Genomic DNA, 25575 nt, shown 5'->3' on the forward strand with positions numbered 1-25575 from the left:
TGCAACTAATTCACATTACTGTAAATTCAGAAATTATTGCGAGGTTTTTATTAATGCGAATAATGCGACTAGGTGAGTTTCGCATTAATTAGAACTCGCATTCAGATATCTGATAAATACATCAGTATGCAGATTTTCCTGAAATCACAATAATTAGTCTCGCATTTGTGTCCATTCTTCAAAAATCTCAACAATAAATGCATGCAATAATTTCTGAATTTACAGTAATAAAAACCTTGCAATTTTTTAATTTACAATATATAATTCTTAGGTTCATTAATAATAAACATGAATTTACTTCAGGTAAATACTTTAGATACATTAAATGGACTGTATGCATGTAATTGGTTTTGTCTTCCATTAATATGTTGTTTTATCAGTTCATACTGGTTTGTGTTGCCCATAAAGTTCTTGGCAACTGACATAGCTTCTTTTTATATGTTATCATTTTTTTAATCATCTAAACAGCTGTAATAATGCTATAAAAAATTGATTTTTTTTTCTAATTCTATGTTTGCAATACTTTGGATTTATCATTATTCATGGGATACCATTTTTTGTTGATATTCTGTTATTAGGAATCATGAAACATTCAACGAATAAAAGTTTTCTATAGGCTATATGTAAACCTTATCAAAACTGTGAAATCTGATAAACTAAAATACAATTTTTCCTTATTCAACAAAAATTGGTACACAAGAAAAGATAAATGAATCCACAGTATATTAAAAAGCTGCAAGGCATAAGATTGACAACTGAATCTTTTCCAATAAATGCAAGATGGTAAGGAATACAATCAACAGCTAAATCTGATGGATATATTATTTATTTGACAGACATAACAATCAGATCAAATTTAAAATCTTTGAAACAAAGCTACGAAGATACACAAGCCTTTCTGATGATGAAAGACAGACAAGCTGCTTCAATGCCATTTAAGGAATGATTTTGTATTCTAATAACATAGCAGGCTTAATCATTTGGAAGATAGTTTGCTTTTATTAAATGCTTTTATCCCTGGTAAAAGGAAATAATCATCCTGCAAATTTTAAAGGGTAGATAACCTACTCAAGTTGACATTTAAGCCGATTTATCGAACAACTTCCCTGACCTGATACAGCTTGTTTATCTTTGGTCAATGACTAATAATACTATATGATTTATCTCCTTCCTTTATCCCACTATAGCACTTACAAAAATACATGCATAAATTAGCTATTTATAGCAATCAATTTTACACACTTTATTTTCAATGTATTTTTTCAACAATTTTTTTTAATATTTTTTTACAACTTTTTTTTAAATCTAATAATGAACAATATGCATGTTGTTTTTTTTTTTTAAACATCTATTATTCTTTATAAAGTGTGAATAGAAATGTTTACACCTTGCAAGAAAACTCCCTGTTTTCGGTTCTATCATATACCATAAAATAGCTTATGGAATTGATAGATAAAAGTGAAAAGAAGGGTTTTTCTGCAAATTATATACATGCCAATTTTCAAGCAATTTCATACATCCACTTTCTGTGCTCTCACATTTAATGAGAAATAATCTACTGAAGTTTTCTGTAATTTGAATGTTTACAGCATACTCAAGTGAATCGAAATAAAAACAAGACTTTTATAATTACTGAAAATTTGGCATCAAGTTTTTTCCATGTAAAATGAACAATAAAACCAGGAAGTTATAATTTTAACAATGGTATTAAGATGTTCTGAGAATACACCATTTTCTTGATCTGTTCAAAACAGTTTGTGTGCCCTTATATTGAATCTGGCATCATGGTTCAATGATGTTAAAGAGAGACATGAACCTCCCTTTTCGAAACTTGCATCATGATGCCTTTACAATATAAGAACATTCTTTTTTCAAAAATTTATTTGGTACTAATTAATGTAAACAAATACATTTGAACTACATTCAGTCAAAATTACTCTTTCATCTTCCAACAATGATATACAACAGTGTACAAAATATTGATTTTTGATTTTATCATTAATCATATGAAAATTATTTGTCTCTTTCATTTTGGAGATAGCATTTGATGAATCTTTAGTTGAAATAAGTAATCATTTGTCATGGTAAAATGGGCGCCATTTGGGATCTGTCTTGTTATATGACCTGTTGAATTTACGCACAAGATTTTCGAGTAATAAGATGACCTACATGGACTTCATAGAGATATGCAGGAATAGTCACAACACAAAAGAATCGGCAGAAAATATTTCTGACAAATAGAAACATTTTATTATATAACAAATGGTTGAACAACATTAAAATGGTTCTTGGCACATTGTGGTTTTATCAATGCATAATTAAAACAAGCAGCTAGGCTGCAAAAAAACATAATTAGTAATGGGGGACTATTTGACTAGAAAATCCTTTGTCTTCAAATAGCACTACGTGTATAATTTGTTAATGGGGAAAAATGAAATCAACAAATCTGATGAGATTAGAAAGTAATATCACAGAACAGCTTGTAAATGTGTAAACCTGGTGGTTTAAAAAAAAATCGTCTTATACATTTTTACTATTCTAAGGGAATCAAATCATAAATTAACAACCCAAATTGCACAAAAATGAAAACTTTTTTTCAACCTGAGATTCAATCATAAATGCAACCTGCCAAAAATATTGAGAATTGATAAGTTTGTTGTTTTGTTAATTTTTATAACCAACAATTCATAGATTTTCATTTTATAAACAACAAAATAAAATTTATTTAAAACATAAGGAAAAAAGTTTTAACACATCATAGCAAAACAAATACTTATCTTTATGAACTTTGTAAACTAGTAAATGTTTTGCTATGTAAATGAACAAAATCATTATTAATATCATTCAGGTATACACAGTATATTTTAAAGGTTTATGTGATACTGTGAGCAAAAGTATGCAGAAAGTCTTCCATTATGCTATTGTGATACACAATATTATTGAACTGTGATCAGAAAGAAAATTCAAGAATTTTTTTTTTCTAGGTTCACAGTTCAATATCGAATATTAATATCAAGAGTTCAGTTATGAAAATACTCTGAAATAACAGTGAAAACAAAATAATAAATTAATATTGATATAATAACTACAACATAATATGTGAAATGGCAAGTTTGTGTTGACTATGGATGCATTAACAAAAATATTCAACAGCATGATATCCCATTCCATGTTGACTTCCATTTGCATGTTAATTATTGCATACACTGTAGATTTTTCAAGATTAAAAAAAAATAGTTTTCTCATCAGAAGTGAACACATCAGAATTGACTTTACATTTAGAACAATCCTTGAACAAAATAACCATCACAGGATCATCAGTCTGATACATTTTAAACTCTTCAAAAGCTATAAATAGATTGCAATTTTGTGTGTATTATATCACAAGTGTATCTGTAATACTTCACAATACCTGAAATTCAATAATAACCTTTTAATTTATATATTTCAAAACAATTTTATCTGATTTATAGTTTAATACAACAAAATGTGATTCCATTTTAATTTCAATTTTAATGTGAACAAACACAAACAATTTTAAATGAATGTCTGGTCTTTTTACAAAGTATTAACACAGAATATGTTATAATAGAAGGCAGTGCTTATGACTAAATAAAAAAAGTAAGAAAGACAGTACAAGAAAAGGTGAAAGATGGAGCATTATGCATGAGACCTCAGTGTTTCGAAAATAAATCTACTTGTGGATTCTTGGATTTAAAATTTCGATAATTTTACAGAATAAAACAAATTGATCAATTTGTACTTATCAAGTCAAATATGTGAAGTATCACTGTCATTGATATTTCTTCTTTAACTGAACTGATGTCAAAATTGATATCATTATCAATCACATTATCTGAATTATTTAGTTTTTGTCTTATAAAGAGAAAAATAACTCGGTTTATATTTTAACTTTTACTATTCATGACATCTGCCATCATGAACATGTATGATGTCAACCACTTCAATCATTCTTTTGTTACTATAAACTGCTTTGCCACTGGTGCTTCTATTATATAAGAACTATGAAATTAGAGAATTCCATGTTCATTCAAGTATAGTTAAAAAGTATGTAATGTATATTTCCCAAATGTGCATTCCATCCAACCCAAGCTCTATGATCAAGAATATAGATATAATTTAACCTGTGACCAACATCTATAATAATTATACATTAAAATTCTATTGAATCAAATTGATTAATTAAAAAAAATATTCTAAATAAATATGCATCTTATACTATTTCTTGTCTGAATATGTGCCTTTAGCAACTGCAAATTTCTGTCCATTCCATCAGTTGCCATTTTTGTACATCTCCACAGCAACCATTAATTGAATTTATGTAATCATTCATATAATTCAATAGTTTTTAAAAGACAACACTTGCACTGGAAGCGAGCATTTAAAGTGAAGAATGCATTCTGATCAACAGTAATACATTTGGATGATTGCACTGCAGAAAACCATGTCTGCACGAGCTGGTAAACATGTCAGCAATGTCAAGATGAAATAAGTTAGCAACGACACATCAATTGGTTAATGTTTCATGAAAACAACGCAGAGCTGTAACTTCACAAACATCACATAATAATTGGCACGTTTAGTGCCCGAGTGGAACAGCTGGTTAATTGGTGTTGTCTCTAAAATTTGTAGACTAAATATTGGTGACGTTAACGACATTCCCATACTTTGACACTTTGGTCTACTGAACCAGTAATCACATATGGAGATGATTTGTGCATGTCTGGAAAGATATAAACAAAATTATATAATCTGTAAGAAAAAAACTTGCAATTTTCAAATAAAATATTTGATTCAGTGTACTGATCATATGAAAAATTCTTCAAGCATAATAAATTGATAAAGAAAGTATCATAATTTACTGTCTAATGATCTTAAAGCATTGCCTAAACCCTAACTACTGACAGAATAAAGTTTTCAATTATTGAACCCACCAATTATTAATTTTTTCCAGTTATTTCTGGTATGACTTTATTGTTCAGAAATATTTTTTCTTATATCTTCCAATGTTTGTGAAATCTATTGAAACCATATATATATACAAAAATAAATCATTACAAAGTGTGCACACTTAATTTGTCTAACATATTTGCATTGTTTTGTTTTCATACGTGCTGTGGATTCATATTATACATTGGATACCAATTTTTGTGAATTTCCTGGGCAAAGGTGAACCATGAGTTTAAATGTTCAATGAAATTCAAATTTCTATAGGCCTTTATGCACCCTTTCGCAAAACAACGAAATCAAATATCCATGAAAACGCAAGTTTTCCTCAACCCATGAAGATTGGTACCCACCAAAATAAATGAATCCACAGTGTATTGTAACAACAGATTATTGTATAGAAAATTATTATATCATTTTAATCTAAATTGTATAAAATACAATAATAAACAGCTGCGCCATGAGCACATGTTACGCCCGTCGCTTGTGTGTGAATTTTTATGCAATAAACATAAATAGTTTCTGACATACGGCGTGACATGTGAAAACCCCCTTTTTTTTTTTACAAAAAACTCAATATCTCTAAAATAAAATTTTGAATCAAAACCAAAAAGTATACAGATCTTTAGATTAATATAACTAAGAAGTTTGTAAAATTTTAAGCAATAATCATAAATCGTTTTTGAGATACGGTGCGACATGTGAAAACCCCCCCCTTTTAAAAACAAAAAAATATCAATATCTCAAAAATAAAATTTTTAATCAAAACTGAAAAGGATTCAGATCTTTAGATTAATATAACTAAGAAGTGTGTAAAATTTTAAGCAATAATCATAAATCGTTTTTGAGATACGGCGCGACATGTGAAAAACCCCTCCCCCTTTTTTTACAAAATACTCAATAACTCAAAAATAAAATTTTGAATCATCACCAAAGAGTATACAGATCTTAAGGTTAATATATCTAAGAAGTGTGTAAAGTTTTAAGCAATAATCATAAATTGTTTTTGAGATACGGCGCGACATGTGAAAAAAAAAACACACCTGTTTTAGTTACTAAGTCCCGTAACTCAAAAAGTTTTAATCTTATTTTCACAAAAAAGTATACGGATCGTTTGACCATCATAAGAAACAACTATGTTTAGTTTCATGAAATTTGGATAAGTCATTTTCAAGTTACGGTGCGACATGTTTACGCCGGACAGACAGACGGACAGACAGACGGACGGACGCCGGACATTTGTATACCATAATACGTCTTGTCAAAAATTTGACGGGCGTATAAAAATATAAACTGAGTAATTCCTTTTATTTCAAATGGTAAGAAGTTATCAGCATTTTTTTCATTTTAACTTTGATCTTGCTGCTTAACATTTTTCTAGATGATGGACAGGAATTGATACTCGAAAATATTAGGCAATGACTTCCGGTACCAGGTAGCAACGTCATACTTTAATATCTGTCTGCATCAATTTCTTTCTAAATCGGACTCTCTAAACCTTTTTCTTAGCTAGAAATTTAAAAGGTGAGCACTTCAAGTGTCTTGTTAATCTTTACTGATTGCTGTGTACTTCACTATAGATGTTGATGAAGTGAATACTTTTTATGTTTTGTGACAATAATAAAGTGTAAGAGTATTCTTTGTTTTGACATCCTTTAATTGAATACTTATCTTGAGAAATAATGAGGTGTGAATGAGCTTAGTGTGTTTTGTGAACTTACTTGGGGATTTAATCAAGTGTATGTGACTTTCCTGTGTTTTGTGAACTTACTTGGGGATTAAATCAAGTGTTCGTGACTTTCCTGTGTTTTGTGAACTTACTTGGGGATTAAATCAAGTGTGTTTGTGACTTTCCTGTAGTTTTGTGAACTTACTTGGGGATTAAATCAAGTGTGTGTGAGCTACCTGTTTTGTGAACTTACTTGGGGATTAAATCAAGTGTGTGTGAGCTTCCTGTGTTTTGTGAACTTACTTGGGGATTAAACTAAGTGGGTGTAAGCTTCCTGTGCTTTGTGAACTTTCTTGGGGATTAAATCAAGTGTGTGTGAACTTCCTGTGTTTTGTGAACTTACTTGGAGATTAAATCAAGTGTGTGCCACCTTCCTGTATTTTATGAACTTATTTGGAAATGTAATTAAGTGTGTGTTAGCTTAAAAATGCATTATGATCATACCTATGGATGTAACGAAGTGTGTGTGAGCTTCCAGTGTTTTGTGATTCCTTCTGTTTTTGATGTCCCACACGCGTAATGTCTTGTCATCAGAAGCACTAAGAATATATTTCCCTCCAGGGTGGAATATCAGTCCTCTTACCCAATTGTCATGTCCTATCTGTAAAAGTAGTAAAAGTATGGAAGTATGGGATAACAAAATTAACTGTACTTAAATAAACATTTAAAACTTTACAGCACTCCTAAACACAGGCTATTTTTTCATATATAACTATTTTAGAAGCAGAAAAAACAGTTGATGCAGTTTACAAAAAAAATAGTTAACAGTAAATCATATCCATAAATCACAGAAGAAAAAAATATGGACTAATTTTACAAACAGGTTAAGATTACAACTGATGGAAATTTATACTGAAATGTCCCAGTCTATGAAGTGTTTTCAATTGTCAGATTAATGTGAAATGAATGTACATGATGTAAGAATACATCATTTACTGCTCAATTATGTTAATTGGTTTTTTATCATTTGTCATTTTTGTATTCTTTTGGTCCGATTCTTAAAAAAAAAAGTGTTATCATTAGTATCGACATATCATCATTTGAGATAAAGATTTCTGACTGTAGTTGAACCTTATATCGTAAATATTTAATGGATATATGATTCAGGAAAAATCAACAATATAAGAACCAGTTGAACTTTGTGAAGTGTGTTCATGAACTTGACCAGGCTTTCTATATTTCACTTGACAAGTACTAAATAAATTAAGGCCTCATTATCACAGTGATCCAAGAACTTGACTTCATCTCTAACATAAAGCTCATATCATTAGTACAGCACAAGCTTCTTCTGGTCATTTAAAAATAAACAACAGCAAAGTGAACTTCATTTAACAGAATCATAAAAGCTTTTGACAGTTCTTGACAAAATATTTATTACTGATTTCCGTGAAAATTAAGAATATAATGAAAACGTTGTTTATCATATCAAAACAAACAAACAAATATAAATGGGATTCTTACTATACTTACCAATGTAAACAGACATAGTCCTACACTTATGTCCCACATCTTGATAGTCTTATCTCTTGATCCTGAAATCAAGAATGGTCCACTTCTCATATTTCCTTTGCCTTTTTTGGACTGAAAAAGCATCAATTTTTAATTATATTACTGATGAGAAATTTCTTGATGTGTATACAATAACAATAATAACTAGATATCATTGAGATGGGAGCCATCTTTGTGGGCCCCGCTGTGAATAATGTGTGGTAAAAAATTTGTATCTTTATCATTGAAATGGGGTTGTCAACTGAAACCAAAGTTTATGACCTTGACCTTTGACCTAGGAAGTTGTACATAAATTAAGACACACCCTCTGGTGTTGGTTTATATACATGTCAAGTATAAACATTGAAATCATAACGGTTCTCAAGATATAGAGCGGACACGATCTTTACCATAGGACATGGGGTTGTCAACTAAAACCAAAGTTTTTGACCTTGACCTTTGACCTAGGAAGTTGTACATACATTATGACACACCCTCTGGTGTTGGTTTATATACATGTCAAGTATAAACATTGAAATCATAACGGTTCTCAAGATACAGTGCGGACACGATCTTTACCATAGGACATGGGATTGTCAACTGAAACCAGTTTTTGACCTTGACCTTTGACCTAGGAAGTTGTACATACATTATGACACACCCTCTGGTGTTGGTTTATATACATGTCAAGTATAAACATTGAAATCATAACGGTTCAAAAGATATAGAGTGGACACGATCTTTACCATTGGACATGGGGTTGTCAACTAAAACCAAAGTTTTTGACCTTGACCTTTGACCTAGGAAGTTGTACATACATTATGACACACCCTCTGGTGTTGGTTTATATACATGTCAAGTATAAACTTTGAAATCATAACGGTTCTCAAGATATAGAGTGGACAAGATCTTTAGCATAGGACATGGGGTTGTCAACTAAAACCAAAGTTTTTTACCTTGACCTTTGACCTAGGAAGTTGTACATACATTATGACACACCCTCTGGTGTTGGTTAATATACATGTCAAGTATAAACTTTGAAATCATAACGGTTCTCTAGATATAGAGCGGACACAATTTGACAGACGGACGGACGGACTGATCACTATAGGGCGTCCGCCATTCGGCGGGGCCCTAACAATTACTGCAGAGTCATTTATTTCATTTGTACCAATTTTTGTGAATAGAAGGAAAAAATGTGTATTGGTGGATATTTGTTGGATTTGCCAGAGTTTGCATTGAAGGCAACAGATCATTGATACCTAAATGAACATTTAAATAAATTTAAGTAACGAAATTGATTTGAAATACTTTCGTCATTTTGAAAACCGTTTCGTAAATGACGAAAATGACGAGCGCTAGCAAAATCGCTGATGGAAAGAATGATATCTGTGGAGTTTTCATCCATTTCAGACAAATCAAAACATAGTGTAGAAGATTTTGCAATGACATACAAATAAAAACAATAAGTATTAAGTTTTATGCATTGTTTTTTAACAATATGATGAGATCACTGTGATGTAATAAAAGTTATCATTATGTCTTTTATTTTTCTATTTTTTTCTAATTTTCTCTGTTTATTTAAATTGCTGGAGGTCACTCATGACCCTTGTTTTTTCTTTAAAATACATTGAAATTAACGAAATCAGAGTTATTTTATATGGGTTATACAGGGGAAACTTTTTCTTTATTGAGGAAACAATAAATGAAAGAATTGGTTAAAATTCTATGAGAGAATTGCTTTTCACTAATACTTTCAAAATATCAAATAAAAAATAAGGGGTCACAGACCTTATTTTCTTGAAAAATTCAAAATACACAAATTGTCCTATCAGGTTCAGATTTACCTCCCCTTGATTTTAAAAGTATTTTTTTCTGAAAATTTGAAATACACTTAATGACACTAAATTTTTTGATAGTTTAATCTTTAAATTTAGATGTTTTTTGTGTACTGAATGATATTTGGAAATTATTTTAAACCAAATAAGTATTTTTGCAACATGCCCAGAAGGGATGCTCAGGAAAAGACACCTGGTCTACCTTAATGTATTTTTAGAATTTTTACAAATAAACTGTTGACACAGAGATATGTCTCATTGAAAATTGCTAGTTAATTGAAAGTTGCTCAACCATGACCTAGGGGGCAGGGCCTCGAAATAGTCGTCAAACTGTTGATGTACTGATAGTAATGCAACTTTACATTAAATATCATAGATCTATCACAAGTAGTTCCTATCAAACTAACTTCAGCAGAAAACTTAACAATTATTAACGCCACCACCCCAGCCATCACCAGAAAAGCAATCCCTATGTCTCGCTTTCAAGCGAGACAAAAATCAAGTTCTGGGTCTAAATATTGGCATTTATTCCAATAACCATTTCATAAATTCTTTGTGTTTAGAATTTTAACAAATTTCAAGTTAAAATTTTGGTTTTATGCCTTAAAAGATCAAATATGAAGACCAAAATCTACCATATTCAATAAAACCATTTTTATTTTCCATCAAAACTGAATGCAGAAAAACTGTTTATAATCAGGACTTAATCTAGAAAGAAAAATAAACAAAAAACTAATTTGTTTTCAACTCTTTTTCATAATGGCTGTCAGAATGAAAAGTTTTATCTTGTGGAAAATGATCAAATTACAGGACTTCATCCTATCATAGAGTTAAACATTGGCAATCTAATGGCATACAATGGATGAACTTACATCTGTGTTAACGGCTTCATTGATGTCATGATGTGCAGTTTCAGGAGCCCAGGCTATACACTCCACTACATGTTCATGTTCTCGTAACTCGGCTTTACATTCTTTGGTTGCTGTCACCCAGACACGTACTGTCTGTAACAAAATAAACATGTGTTTATATATCAAATATGTTTTATAAACTTTTTTAAATGGTATACTGATTTTCATCTCACTAAACTACTAACTGTTGTATTATATAATGAATACATTTTGTTTTATTTCAGGAATTCAGCATGGTTGCTGCATCAAGGTTGACATGCAGATCACAAATACAAGTCAAACTTTTACTAAGGAATAATATGATACAGAGAGATGTAGATGTCTACATCAGTAGTTAATTCTGTCAATAATCATTGCAGTATAAAACAAACTAAATCGAACTTTATTATTGCATTTTCAGAAGCATTTGTTCAGTTCATGTCTATTGTATCATGATGCAATAATATCAAAACTTCTTCAAGGCACATATTTTAAATTAATTATCTATTACTATTCTAAACACATAAAGGAGAGAAGAACAAAAAAAAATCATGACTCAACGAAAGAAAGACATGGTAAAAAAAAACAAAGATAAACTAACACAGAAAACCAAATATTGTATCTTTTCCAGGTACTAGCCTGAGGACCAATATTCCAACACTTTTCTTATATGTCTAAACAGTTTGGGAAATACTTACTAGTCTGGGGCATTGGACTAGTGGCTAATGGTGCAGACATGGCAGCTGTACATGGTTATGTTATATAGCCATATCAAACATAAAAAAATTCATACCTGGTCATTAGAACAACTAGCCAGTAAGGATCCATCATGATACACTCGTACCATTCTCACCCATTCTCTATGCCCAGTAAAAGTCTTCACACAGTACCTGATAATATAAAAGAAAAAGAGTTCCAATGTCCCCCGCATTGCACATATTTTATCTATCCAAGGTACAAGGGCAATAACTAAAAAAAGCACTTTTTTTGTTCTTTAAAACTTTTTATTAATATCTTAAGAGAAATGAAGGCTTCAGAGCAAATGCAATGTTATTTCCATTATAATTCATATTTCCAAGGGGCATGCTGATATAAACCTATGATATAAGTTTCATAAAATTCTGGCAAGAATTGAACACATGATAGCAATAACATTGCAATTTTCCATATAATCAATACTTTCAATGGGCATCACTCTTTTAAAAATGATTGATCAGCACTGATTTTTGAACTCTTCAAGTACATTGATGATATAAACCTATAATATAAATTTCATAAAAATCTGGCAAGAATTGTACACGTGAGAGCGCTAACAAGACCGGACTGACGGACGCCCTGTATTTCCATGTCCCATGCAATGCGTTACGACAGGGACAATATATAATACATGTGAAACCAAACAGAATACTTCTTCAAATATCTCCTGATACTTTTAATCATGTTTCATTGTTGTGGTAACAGAGAGGGTGTCTATGCATTTATCTTATATTCCCAATAGCAATCACACCACATCTTAATAGTGAAACATTATCTCCTGATATAAATATCTGTATATCTTATAGTGTTTTATAGCTATCCTACGTCATGATAGTCTTGCATACTGATGCAAACCATGACAGTGGGTTAATGACAAGCTATTACACTATTGTTCGGTTTTATAGGCTAACCTATACTGGCATGTCTTTTACCTTGAAAAAACTGGCTAAACTATCAGAATTTTTAAGAAAAAAGCATTTCATGTTTTACAATATTGTTGTTTTCATGTGCAAAAAACAAAATCTAATTTTTCTTAAAATGAAAACATACCCTGAGGATATCTCCCACATCTTGATTGTTTTGTCTCTGGAACACGAAACTATGAAGTCTCCACTGGGCATAAATGTTAAACTGGAAATATTGTGGTCATGGCCTAAAAAATAAAATGTTATTTTAAGTAGACATAGACCACTAAAATGAAATATGTTTAAATTGATTAATAGTATAAGGTCTTAAAATTTTGATTTTTCTAATGTACATATTTAAACTTTCAAAAAGTCTGAAATTTCGCATTCCCAGAATGTCACAGATAAGTATTGTACCACTCCAACAATGTTAAAATTGAAAAATACGAATGCAATGCCTAAATGTTGAAATTTTACAATATATAATAAGATCAACTGAACATCAGTGAATATCATGTAACTCATTTCAATTATACTACAAAACTTCTACCATAGTGAATGACCAACAAACCAATGAAACTTGTCTGAAACAATTGTATTATTGATTGATAACTGCTTAATTGCCGCATCAGTGTGAAACGACTAAATATCGATGATCTGAAATGAAACTACAAAATTTCAATGCATTATGAAACATATAAATTCACATATTGTCACAGGCACAGGCAAGACAATAGCTGTTAATACATACCATATAATGTTTTGACACATTCGTAATCTGTTGTGAAGTCCCATATCTTAATTTTCATGTCGGCTGAGCATGATACTGTAAGAGAAACAAATAAACAATGAAAAATTTAGGTGTCATTTTAGCATAATGTTTTACAAGTGACAACAAATTAAGGTAACAATAACAATGCTATGGGATTAAAAAAAGTATTTATTGAAAATATACATTTCAAGTGTCATTTCTTAAATCCATAACATTAGTCATTGTTAGTAGCCTTTGGTAGTCCAATTTGACAGTTTATTTTTCACTTTTCCCTTTATCCGATAAGATTTTATCCTATAGATGACTACAGTATCATATGATAAGCTGATGATACAATAATCAGAAAATAAGACTTGTACTGCATCTAACATGTCTTAAATATGCAGCATGTATCTGAAATAAAAAAAAACAATAGTTGTCTCCCTTGTTCAGATAATAAAGAAAGAAGAATAAAAGAATAATATCTCTAAAAATGCCAAAATAATCCTAAATTGTCCATTTTTCACATAGTTAAAGGGGGAATTAGACATGAGCATCAGCCCTAACCATTCAGATATTTCATCCACATTAAAATCTTTAAGACAATTTGAAGAAAAATATCTTTTTATAGGAAAGGTTGTGGTTCATAACTACATATGTACACCAAATCTCAAAACGAAGCAGTGCTTTTGAGAGTATTTGCAAGAAATCTGAGTCATAAAGAAAATACTTAAGATATAATCAAAAACACAAATACTGATATCTGATAGAATTATCTTTAACTTATAGAATTTTGAAGTAATTAGCAAGGTGTACAAAACAAGGAGATGATTGTTTTTTAATTACAAGGTAGTGTGTGAAAATGAAGCCATTAATTGTTTTCAGCTTTAACTGAAAAAATGTTAATAAAACAATATTTTACAATTTTTTAAATATATATTTTAACCTAAGTATTTTCCTGTGTTATCAAATGCTATGTCTTGTACAGAATCTGTATGGCCTTTCAAAGTTCTCTCATAGTCACCGGTCTCATAGTCCCATAACTGTAATGAAGCAAAATTTTAAATGATTTTTACACATACTAGGGCAATAAATAATCTATATATATTGGGAGTTGGGACATTAATCAGACTACTTGTAAATGCCTAACTAGGTCTATACTTAAAGTTGTAATTTGCAAAATAATTTCGGACAAGTTGCAAAACCAAAGTATATCGTAGCATTACTGCATTAATAAATTTTAAACAACTGCCTTTACACTGTATTTATAAAGAATGATGATAATGGATGGCTATTTAATGTTCAGTGCCAAATTAAACGCATATTCAGGGCGATAATTATAGATTATTGATGGTGTTTCAAATGGGGAACACCCTAGAGGTTGAAAGACCATTGCAACTGATAATCTGTTTATAGCTGTTTTCCTAGACAAAGTCAATGACTGGTTTTCTCGTTTGAATTGTTTTACATTTTATCTATATGTTAGGGACTTTAAATTCTAGCTATGCAGTATGTTTTTTTTTCATTGTTGAAGGCTGTACTGTGACCTTTAAAGACCTACATCTTCATCAATGAAAACCAACAACAGCATTACAAGGCAGGCACTTAAGTGGAACCCTCAGGGAAAAAAAACCAGAGGACAACCAAGAAACACCTGGCGCAGGGACACAGAAATTGAAATAAAGCAGCAAGGATACAACTGGAACACTTTAGAAAAGCTGGCGCTAAATCGAGTTAGATGGAGGGAGTTTGTCAATGGCCTATGCTCCCCGGAGGAGCCAAGGGCCTAAGTAAGTAAGTAATCTTCATCGTTTGGTCGGTTGGATAGTTGTCTCCTTTGCAATCATTCCACATCTAGGTTTTTATAACGTGATATAAACATGAGGCCTGCTTTGAACTACACAGACTCGCTAAGCAAGATTTTTAACATGACTAGTTTACAACTAGTTAATAAGGAAAGCAAAATTATGATTCTGTGATTTATTGTAGCGAAACAGTTATAATTATTATAAATACAAAATTCGTTTTAGATTGGTAGAATAGAAAAACAAAGGATATGGGGTATCCATCCATGACACAAAATCAGTACATGCACAGCAAAAAACACACAAAAAGCAAAGGAACAATGCTTGTATTGCTGTTTTTCATCTCTAAGTCACAGTGAGGACTTCAACAGAGTGCAAAAAAACGCTCACATCACTGCAAGTTTAAGACGGCCACTAGAACCAGTTTGAGCGAAATTCTTTGCAAAATAATTTGGATAGATTTTGTAAGATGTAACACCACCAAATTGGGCCCTTCAAAAAGAACATACTGGAACAGAATGTTCTTTTGAATTTATCCACTCTAATCTTAATAGATCACATAATGAATTTCCTTCAAATATCCTGAAATGGACAGAAAACAATTGCTTAATCTTATATTTGCAGTCATATAATCTGAACAAGTTAGTAGTCTTCCCAAGTCTTTCAAGTACATGTAGCACAATTTCCCTAAAATTATAGTTCCACTTTTAAACTTTGGATTGAGGCAAAACGATATTTTCATGGATACAAGATTTCATGGTTTTCCCAAAGTTTTAATATCAGCCACATAAATTTGTGGTTAACTTTAAAACCACTTTATCCATGAAGTATAATAATGAATTCACATTCATAAAATAAAATAAAGCTACAATGGTGCTCTCAGGCCCTGAGGAGGACACAGCTCCTACATGTACAACAAAAAAGTTTGTCTTCAGTACCACTTTACCTTAATAGTGGCATCCTCACTAGCGGACACCATTACACTAAAAGTTGGATGAAATATAACTCTTGTTACAGGACTTCTGTGTCCACTGAGAGAATATCGTTCTGGTGGGCGAGGGATCCATTCCGTTGGGCTCCTTTTGTCTCGTGTGGGTCCTCCTGCATTAAATTCTTTCTCGGCTTCGGAAAGTTTACCTTCCAGATCAATAACCTAAGTGATAGATGAAATATAGAACTGTAAATTCAGAAATGATTGCAAGCATTTATTATTACTACTGTTGAACAATGGACAAAAATGCAAGATTAGTTATTGTGAATTCAGGAAAATGAAGTATACAAATAATGCTATCAAATTAAAAATGTAAGTTTTTATTTTTGCGATAACTTATCCTGTCGCAATATTCACAATTATTTCTGAACTTACAGTATATGCATGGTTTTTCTGTTTGATGATTAGAAATAAATGGTTTAAAATAAGCACTCTATTTTTCAGCTTAAAAAACATAAACAGTGCAAATGGTTTATCTATTTGTATAAGCACAGATTTTATTTAAAGGTCAAGCTTCAAATAAACCTTTAGATAATTTTGAATAAACAGAAATATTTGGTGCTATGTAATTTATATCCTTTAGGAAATTCATTGAGCATCAAACCAGAGAAAATGTCTATGAACAGTCAAGGGTCTAACTTAAATAAGTTATTAGAGAAAAATAACATACATTTGTTATTGAGGGCTAAAAAATCAAAATCTGTGATAACATATGTATGTTACATGTTTCAAAGGGGCATTATACATCCTTTATTTTGTTAAATTGTGTACTGGTTCTATTGATATTATAATTAAAATTGAGAATGGAAATTGAGAATGTGTCAAAGAGAAAACAACCCGACCATAGAGCAGACAACAGCCTTTATGTATATTAAACTTTAGAAAGATATAACAGCCCATAGTTTGCCAATCATGCAGAACACACCCATGTTATTACAGAAAAAATATGCCTGTAATAACTAAAGGGTGTTATTACAGCTTCTCTACATCTCTTCAAAGCCTTTTCTCCTACATATATCACAATGTATTTTAATTTATTGTAATACATAATGATAAGAGCATGTAATGAGGTTCTGCGCAAGCTTCCTAGTCATTCCCAAGTGTCTCATGTAATAAGTTAAATGCCTGTAATAACTAAGCCTTGTTATTACAGCTAAGTTATCACTTAAAAGCCTTGTCTCATTGATTTACCATGGTTGATCAAAAATGTATTAATTGAATTGGAAAATTAGTTTTCAAAGTTATGTATTAAGTTACTGCACAAGTTTCAAGAATTCCCAAGTGCCCACTGAAAATAAAAAATGTTATGGTACATTTAACTGATAACAAACATATGTTACTAGTAACTACAGATTAAGAGAAAGTATCCGTAATAACACAGGTATGTTATTTTTCTCTAATAACTTATTCAAGTTACACCCTTGACTGATGAATGAAAGAAATAATATCATTAGACTAGGAATCCAGCGTTATACTCCTTTCCAAAGTTGCCCTTAGATGAATTGGTCATATTGCTCCCTATGTTTGAAGCCTAATAGATCTTTGGCTTTAAATTTTTGGGAATTTTGAGTGTTCCTGATGAAGGTAAATCCAGAAAAGTGCACATAAAATATTATTATGTGTTATTTTCATTCCAAAGGACTATCTGTGTTTTCATAAGACAGCTAACTATTGTTTGAAATCAAAGAAATTACTGCAAACAATTTACTTCAAAGATATTTTCTTTCTCACTGATATCCAAGTTATATATTTTGGCACTTTGATAATTTTGTTGATACGTCATCGAAGAAAAGATCTAAGGTGGACATATATGAATTATGTTTGTGAAAACTATATGGTTTGTAATGTATAGACACTTTGTTTTGTCCATTGTTATGTTGACCTCAAGTTGTCTTAATGTATTTTTATGGGTTTTTTCGTAGGGTTGATGTTTTATTCATCTGTATCCCTTATCTCCTTCTATTTATGTTGTGAAATGAGCGAAAATCACTCTTACTTTCTTTTGAAGTCTTATAACGGAGGTCCATTTCTTCTCTAATAATCCTGCATATTTTTTATCCACTTCACCAGGCTGCAAATAAAACAATATTTAAATATTTTACCCAAGTTTTTACATATATGAAATAAGATATTTTAATCATGAGCTATCATTACATGAAAATGAAAGACTAGAATGTTTGCAATATCTTTTTTATAGTTGAGACACTTAATTCATCAAAAAAACTAAATTTATTTACAAGCTTAAATTGAGAAACGAGAAATAAACTGATTACAGGCAATTTCAGGTTTCATTGGACAAATAGAAAACTACATATCTGTAACTTTACTGCACATACATGTATGTACATTGTATTGTCCCTTTTTGCTGAAGTTTTCTTTTGATCTTTCTGTGTAATAATACATCTCAAGCTTCTATACTGAGATAGTTTTACTCACAAGAGAAGAGTGAGAATCAAATGACATTGCCTAAGAAAGTAGCTATAACATGCATAAATAGATTATTTATGGTCTTTCCCACTGGAGGAAGTTTCTTGTCTTCATCACATCTCAGGGCTATGATGAGAATTTAGCTGAGAAACTCCCTCTCCTTTTCAGAATTATGATAATTCATAAATACAACTCACCATGCTGGTTTCCTTTTGAAATTCAGACAAAGCACTGAGGTATCCATTTGATGCTAAATAATCTGCTATTGCACGATTCCTGAAAAGAGCATGCATATGAGAACAAGTTCATAATTTGCTATTTTTACATACAGACATAATAAATGTTATATTATCTGAACTATTATAGGATTAAATGCCTTAAGGCGTTCAATCCTTATAATTCTTTAAAACTGGAGATAAGGAATTTATTTTTCCACACTCATAACCTCTATCACACGTAAATTGTATATGTGTGTCATTGAATTGGCCTGCCGTTTGAAAATATTTGTTGGTTAACGCAAAAATATGTACTCCCTGAAATTTGCTATCTGATAAAAAATAAACTACAAAAACTCTTATTATCATTCAAATGAATGTTTTGTGTTTATTATTTAATTTAACAATTAATGCGAAGTGAAAATAAATAATTTTAACGTCGAGACGAATTGTGTTATTATCCCTGCCATCTTGATTACATTGGTTACAAAAAGAAGTTCGGTCAACGTCGTCTATCGAAAAATAAACAACGTCAAGAACAACTACCGGAAGTCCTCTTGACCAATCATATCACCGTATTCCCTAATATGCAAATCATATAAGAATTATTGTCTATTATTCCTATAAATATTTTAATATCACTTTCAATACCTTCACAGAGAATTTTTCGTGGTTTGCTGGTTACTTTGAATACTTCTTTGAAAACTAGCATTTATCATGTTTATAGCTAAGATCAGTTGTGTAGTTATTTTTTCATGTCATGATTACTTGCAAATAGATGACATTCAAATTTGTGCATTTTCCTGTACTTTTTCGATGTCACAATGCTTATGTTACATGTATTACTGCACAGTAAGAACAGATTGTTCAATGACGTCATTTACAGGGGTCGCTGATGTTTGAACCAGTGTAATCATTCATAAAAAAATTGAGATTGGTCTATTATCTCATAACAGACACCTTACTTACAATTCCTCCCTTTGTCTTTGAGATAAAACCATGGTTGCTTAATGATAGTTCAACGTTTTCCCCTACTGTCTTTTGGTCACGGTAATGTCAGAACATCTTATTTTGATCTGGAAAAATAATTAATAAAATTAATAAGAAAAATATGCTTCTGTACATAAACTACAGCTAAGGGAAATTCTATCAATCATTCCATTTCCACCAGCCCACCCTACACTGATAACTCCAACCTGCCAAATTGATCAATCTACAAATCTGTTATGTCAGCAAATCTCCATCATGTCCATTTGATCTTTAAAATTCTAAAAAAAATTATAGCATGTTTGATCTTTTATAAAACTTTACCTTTACCTATTACATGTATATACATAATCGAATAAATATTTAATTTTCTATATACCATGTATAACTGGTATCAAAGTAAACACCAAATCAGTGTTCTCCCCAGGCCCTTAAAGGACCGCGGGCCCGCGATGTATAATTTTCTACCGTGGTGGTATCGTTCTTGCCGCGATGTATAATTTTTCTCCGTGGTGCCAAAATTTTCGGTAAAAAAATCGTAAATCGGTAAAGTTTTAAACGACTTGTTAAACCTTTTCCGTGGGGTATAAAATTTCAGATGAAAATTGACCAGTTCAAACCAGTTCGAACAACTTGATTGTTTACACCACGTGATCGATTTACCTTTTGAGGTTAACCTTGATGATTGGATTTAATCGATGTACATGATTCTTTTGTGTTTTAATTAATTAAGAGATCATAATTAATGATCAGACTTGTGAAGGACAAGCAGAAATTTGTTAATTAACTCTATTACTCCAGCCTTTGGTTATAAATAACTTGCGTATTTTAAACGTGTTGGAGTTACTTCCCCTGAATTAGCTTATTACAAATAATTGCTCCTAAAATATCATCTATCATTGAAAATAGAAATAAAGTACAAATTGAATGCAAAATTATATAAGAATGTTACCTTAAGGATAAAAAATTTCTTTGAACATACCAACAAAAATATATTGCAAATTATTTTTGATAATCATACTTTTATTAATGCACAGACATATTATAATAAATAGGTAGTATTTTCAAATTGGTCACTGATGTCTTTCCAGTCTTTAAACACTGATTGGCACTCAGCTTGATATGATATGTGGGTGTACATATAGATGATATAAATTTACTCTACATGTCTATCTACCAAGTAACACAATAATGATTCTAATAATAATTGTATTGTTGTTTAAAAGAATCATGTCTAAAGCTATGGAAAATAGTTTTTAATTTACTAGAGGTTCTGCATTAAAATTTAATCTTGTTTAAATTTAATTGTTATGGTGTAATCTAACAAAAATGGGGAAAGTGTAGTGTAACTACAAGTATCAGGACAAATTGGCTTGATCAAAATATAAAAAGTGACTTAAGTTTAAAGACTAATAATGCTTTCTTTTATTTATTCTTAAAAGAAATTAAAGTATACAAACTGTTTATTGATTTACTTCTTTTTTTACCAGTAATTTTTTGACCCAAAGTCTACATAACACAGTAAACAAAACAAAGACAAAAAGGTAATGACACAAAAACTAACAAGAAAAAAAAAGCAATGCAACGCGACACAGCATATTGTACAAATCATTTTGACACGCGTTACCCTGGTGCTATCCAAAAATCCTGGGGAGAACACTGCCAAATACTTTATACCTAAGTAGAAAGTCCTTGTCCATGGATTAAGATACATTTCCTTGTTCAGTTACCTAACTGATTTTCAAATTAATTGATTTTCATCATTGTTCATTGCAGTTAACATGGTTAACTTCAATTTATTACAAGATCAATAATACATTTGCAATTCCAGTCCATGGCCATTGTAACTACATTGAATAGATTTCCACTGGGAGCTCATTCTATTAATAAAGAATGCATGCATATGAGATATTTGAAACTTTATTAAGCTTTGAATTAATACATAATCATCTCATCAAATTAACTATAGTCCAGCAATACTAAGGTATAGCAATATTGCTACACATTAGTAATTAACATATTGAATTGGTAAATGATCATATAAGACTACGAGTCTTGCATACATGATATAGTGATACAGTTGAGTAGAATTTGGAATAGAAGGAAAAGTTGCCTTCTTGATACCATGTATATTGTAGAATATTGTGGTTAGGGAAAATAAATATCCTGAATAATGGATTTATTTCATACAGGAGTGGACTCTATCTACATGTTCCCTTTTTTTAAAATGCAATAGCCCATTGACATGATTTAACTGAGAAATTTTTCATCATACATTTAATTTTAAACATCATTTTTATACAGATCAGATCATAGTTAAGTGGAATTTTCATATCCGGTCTCCCTTCGTCAACTGCATATACAGATCCAGAATTTTAGCAGGCAGATTATCTGGCCCCTCGGGCATGTCGGGACAAGTTGTCATGAAGTCCTATAAATACTTAAGAGTCCTTGAGCTCCTCACATGGGTCATTCATTAAGCTTATCCTCTCAACGGGATAAATGTTTCAAATTCTGAAAGCTGACATTCAGTTATCATGGTTATCAACATAAACATGATAAATACTGACGACTAAAATCTTTTCTTGAAATCATCGAAATCATGACACAAGGAAGATCAATATCATGAATATTACTGGTCTTGAGAATTATTTTGAAATTGGACATACATTTGTAGATCTGCAAACTATGGTTAAACTTGTTAATTAACGCCAAGTATTTCAAAATTTGAATGGGATAATCTGCTTCACCTGTATCTTACAATGCTGTAGTAAATTTCACTCATTTGAGGTGTGATAACTTGTTAAATCAGGGTTTTTTTCTGGGCATTTTGAAAAGGACCCTGGGCAGTTTGGGGAATTTTTCACACGATTTTAAATGAAATTGGGAAAACCCAACAAATATACCACATGTGAGTTTTAGTGTGTATAGTTTATTAGAAATTATCTTTTTTATTGAAAATATTTTAGTAAGAAACTACATGATTGCAATTTATAATTCTATTTTTCTGTCCTTTTTGTTTTTAAACTTGACGAGGCAAAATACTGTATCTCTTAACCCTTTCTTCAGACAGCTGCCGATCAGTCCCGGTTTACCGGAAGCCGAATACCTCTTTTACATTTCCTGCTAAAAACATTGGAAACACAAGTTATCTTTCTTGTTGAATACCCGGATGAAAGTGTAAACATGGTGCTTCCGTTTGTTGAAAACCGTGTCAAAATCAGATGAAATTTACGAATTTTACTAGAATTTGAAATAAGGAAACATTTTTTTTGAAAGAATATGCATATGGAAGAATTGAAGCCAGACTAGTATACTTTTTTGACATAAAATGCCTTTTTATGTACAAAAACACTTGGAATGGACATTGTTCAGTGTAAGGAATTTGTACAACCTTGTTGAGTTTTTTAAACTATTGCTGTTTTGGGTTAAAAAATTACGATTTTGGGTCAAAAAGTCGAATTTCAACTCTCTAATGTCGAAAATTTGCAAATTTTGATTTTTTATGAAGAAAAAATGATCAAAACATTAACAAAACTGTGTCCATGGTGTAAGTGAATAATATAAAGACATAAATAACTACAGACAATTTTTAATTGATATTTAATATGAAGATCTCCCACTTGTGTCATAATAGCCAGAGAAGCCATCGTCTCAGAGAAGCTTCTGTCAGGCTGGCTATCGGTGAAAGGGCTAAAGCGCACTTGTGATAAGAATTTATCGTCTTTTTACACCTTCAAAGACAGCAAGTTAAAAATAATAAAATCAGGGATAGCCTAAAAAAGATTTTTCTTAATTGGCAAAGCTGGCTAACACTTTTCTAAATTCACTTGCATTTTGCCCTTCCAGGTTTTTCCGTCCCTTTAAAATTGAGAAGAAATCACATCCTAGATCTGTAGTTATGTGTTTACATTATAAAAACATCCGATATCAAATTGTTTTAGAGATAAAAAAAAGAAAAAGTAATGTCACATTTTATTGAATTTTGACATGAACATTTGTGAATAAAAATAACTTCCGAGTTTCAGAATTATAAACCCAGAATTAATTTAGCTTTATCCGCCTCCAGAATCTGATCCGATTTTGCATTTGTCTACATTTTTGGTTTATATATAACGGCCATTTGTCAAAGTTGTATTTTGTCAGTCGGATATGATTTTACTCGGTTTCACACATTAATTGTTATTGATTTTCGGCATAAAGCTAAAGGTTGAACAAAATGAGTATCGCTATCATGAATAATATAGGTGAAAAGGTAATTTAACAATTTTCCATTCAACGGGCAGATGTCCATACAATCTCATTTGTGAATTTTTCCTTCTGAAATTGGGAAAAATGTAAGGGTTGTGCCATAGGGAAAGGGTCCAAATACCAAACCCTGTGGAATGCTAGAAAAATCCATGAAAATATTTCCCCAAAAAGAGCTCAACATTGTCATGATTTTTGCATAGGGATTTGTACTGAAAACAAAAACACCTCTGATCTTCGAATCCCTAAAGGAATTTGCTGAAATTCAAAAGATTTTTTGCAATGTAAATTCAAACTCCTATTCAGGTGAACAGTACCAACCAAACTGTTTGATGTATAAACTCTTGACACAAAATCCATACACACACTTAAACAATAAATCCAAAAACCGGAGCTGCTATGACCTTAATCCACAGATATAATGTATCTGTTTTCAGCATTGTTACATATTATGGAGGCTGTACAGTTACATACATGTAGTTGTTTGCGTCCTTGTTCTATATACATGTATGGTCTCCTAAAGTTAATTTTATAAATTGGACATCTCAATATATTATTCATGTTATCTATATACTATAGTATTGTACATGTATCATTCATACTGTAGGTGAAACATATGATATTGTAAGAACAGGGTGATTTCAAGAGCTGGCAAGCCCTAAATCTAGATCATGTGCGAAACATGTTAAACAAGTTTACCTTACGTCACATGAAATAATGCTTTGAACAACATAGTGCCATTACAAGAAGTATCAAGATTCAAGAGACAAGTAGTGTCAAGTTAACCTTAGGATCAGGACAGGATATTCAAACATTCTCACTGTTCTTAAATCATATATAGCTATATCAAAATACATATCCGACTGTAAAAACTGGATTAAAATGAAAGGTGCAAGCCTAAAGATTCACCTGACATTGTGGTTGACAAGCAGAACAAACATGAAAATTAAGTTTTGGCATCATAATCAGAATAAAAAATCAAAACAAATGAACACTAAAACAACTGATAATCATGTGAGATTATCAGAAATGCATGAGTCTCATTTTCAATTACATCAACAAAATTGGACACATTCATTAAGCATTACATCTTGAATAACTTTGGCTGTCTGCCTGAGGGATGGGTTGCAAAAATACACTCCACAACTGTCAAACTGTCACCAGAAAGATAATGGTCAATTTATGTCCAACTTTGCATAAAAGGTCAAAACATAAATCATTTCACACTTACACACGTTATACTCTTACATGTAAAAAGTTATATGACATACGAAAGTATGTCTGAAATTTAATGAAATGTTAATTTTTGCATGAAGTCATTCATTGATTTATAATGTCACAGACCGCCATTATGAAGCTGTCTGCAATTCATTTTGAAAATACCGCACTAAAACAGCAATTATTCCAATTTAAATCTAAAATTTCTAGGTCATGCATTATTCCTCTCTTCAATTTTACCTGTAAACCATTTGAATATGTCTTAAATCAACGAAAATATTATCACTTGCAGGACTCCACACGTAAATTCGTCCGAAAATTGTATGAATACGCATGCGCATACGGAAAACATACGGAAG

At 31.0% G+C, this 25575-nt stretch overlaps 1 protein-coding gene across 1 annotated transcript; it reads right to left on the reverse strand.

Moving 5' to 3' along the window:
• Nucleotides 1-808: 808 nt before the first annotated feature.
• Nucleotides 809-25561, reverse strand: LOC127713056 (lissencephaly-1 homolog). The gene is made up of 13 exons (XM_052219658.1): nt 25457-25561; nt 19733-19839; nt 18746-18824; nt 18118-18192; nt 16077-16283; nt 14272-14368; nt 13326-13400; nt 12720-12822; nt 11707-11803; nt 10896-11027; nt 8168-8278; nt 7142-7298; nt 809-4744 (listed from the first exon to the last, which is right to left on the reverse strand). Exons 2-13 carry the CDS (start codon nt 19762-19764, stop codon nt 4671-4673), a joined length of 1239 nt encoding a protein of 412 aa, XP_052075618.1. The 5' UTR covers nt 19765-19839; nt 25457-25561; the 3' UTR covers nt 809-4670.
• Nucleotides 25562-25575: the final 14 nt, after the last annotated feature.

This window comes from Mytilus californianus, unplaced genomic scaffold (genome assembly GCF_021869535.1).
Source record: "Mytilus californianus isolate M0D057914Y unplaced genomic scaffold, xbMytCali1.0.p SCAF_8, whole genome shotgun sequence".
Classification (NCBI taxonomy): domain Eukaryota; kingdom Metazoa; phylum Mollusca; class Bivalvia; order Mytilida; family Mytilidae; genus Mytilus; species Mytilus californianus.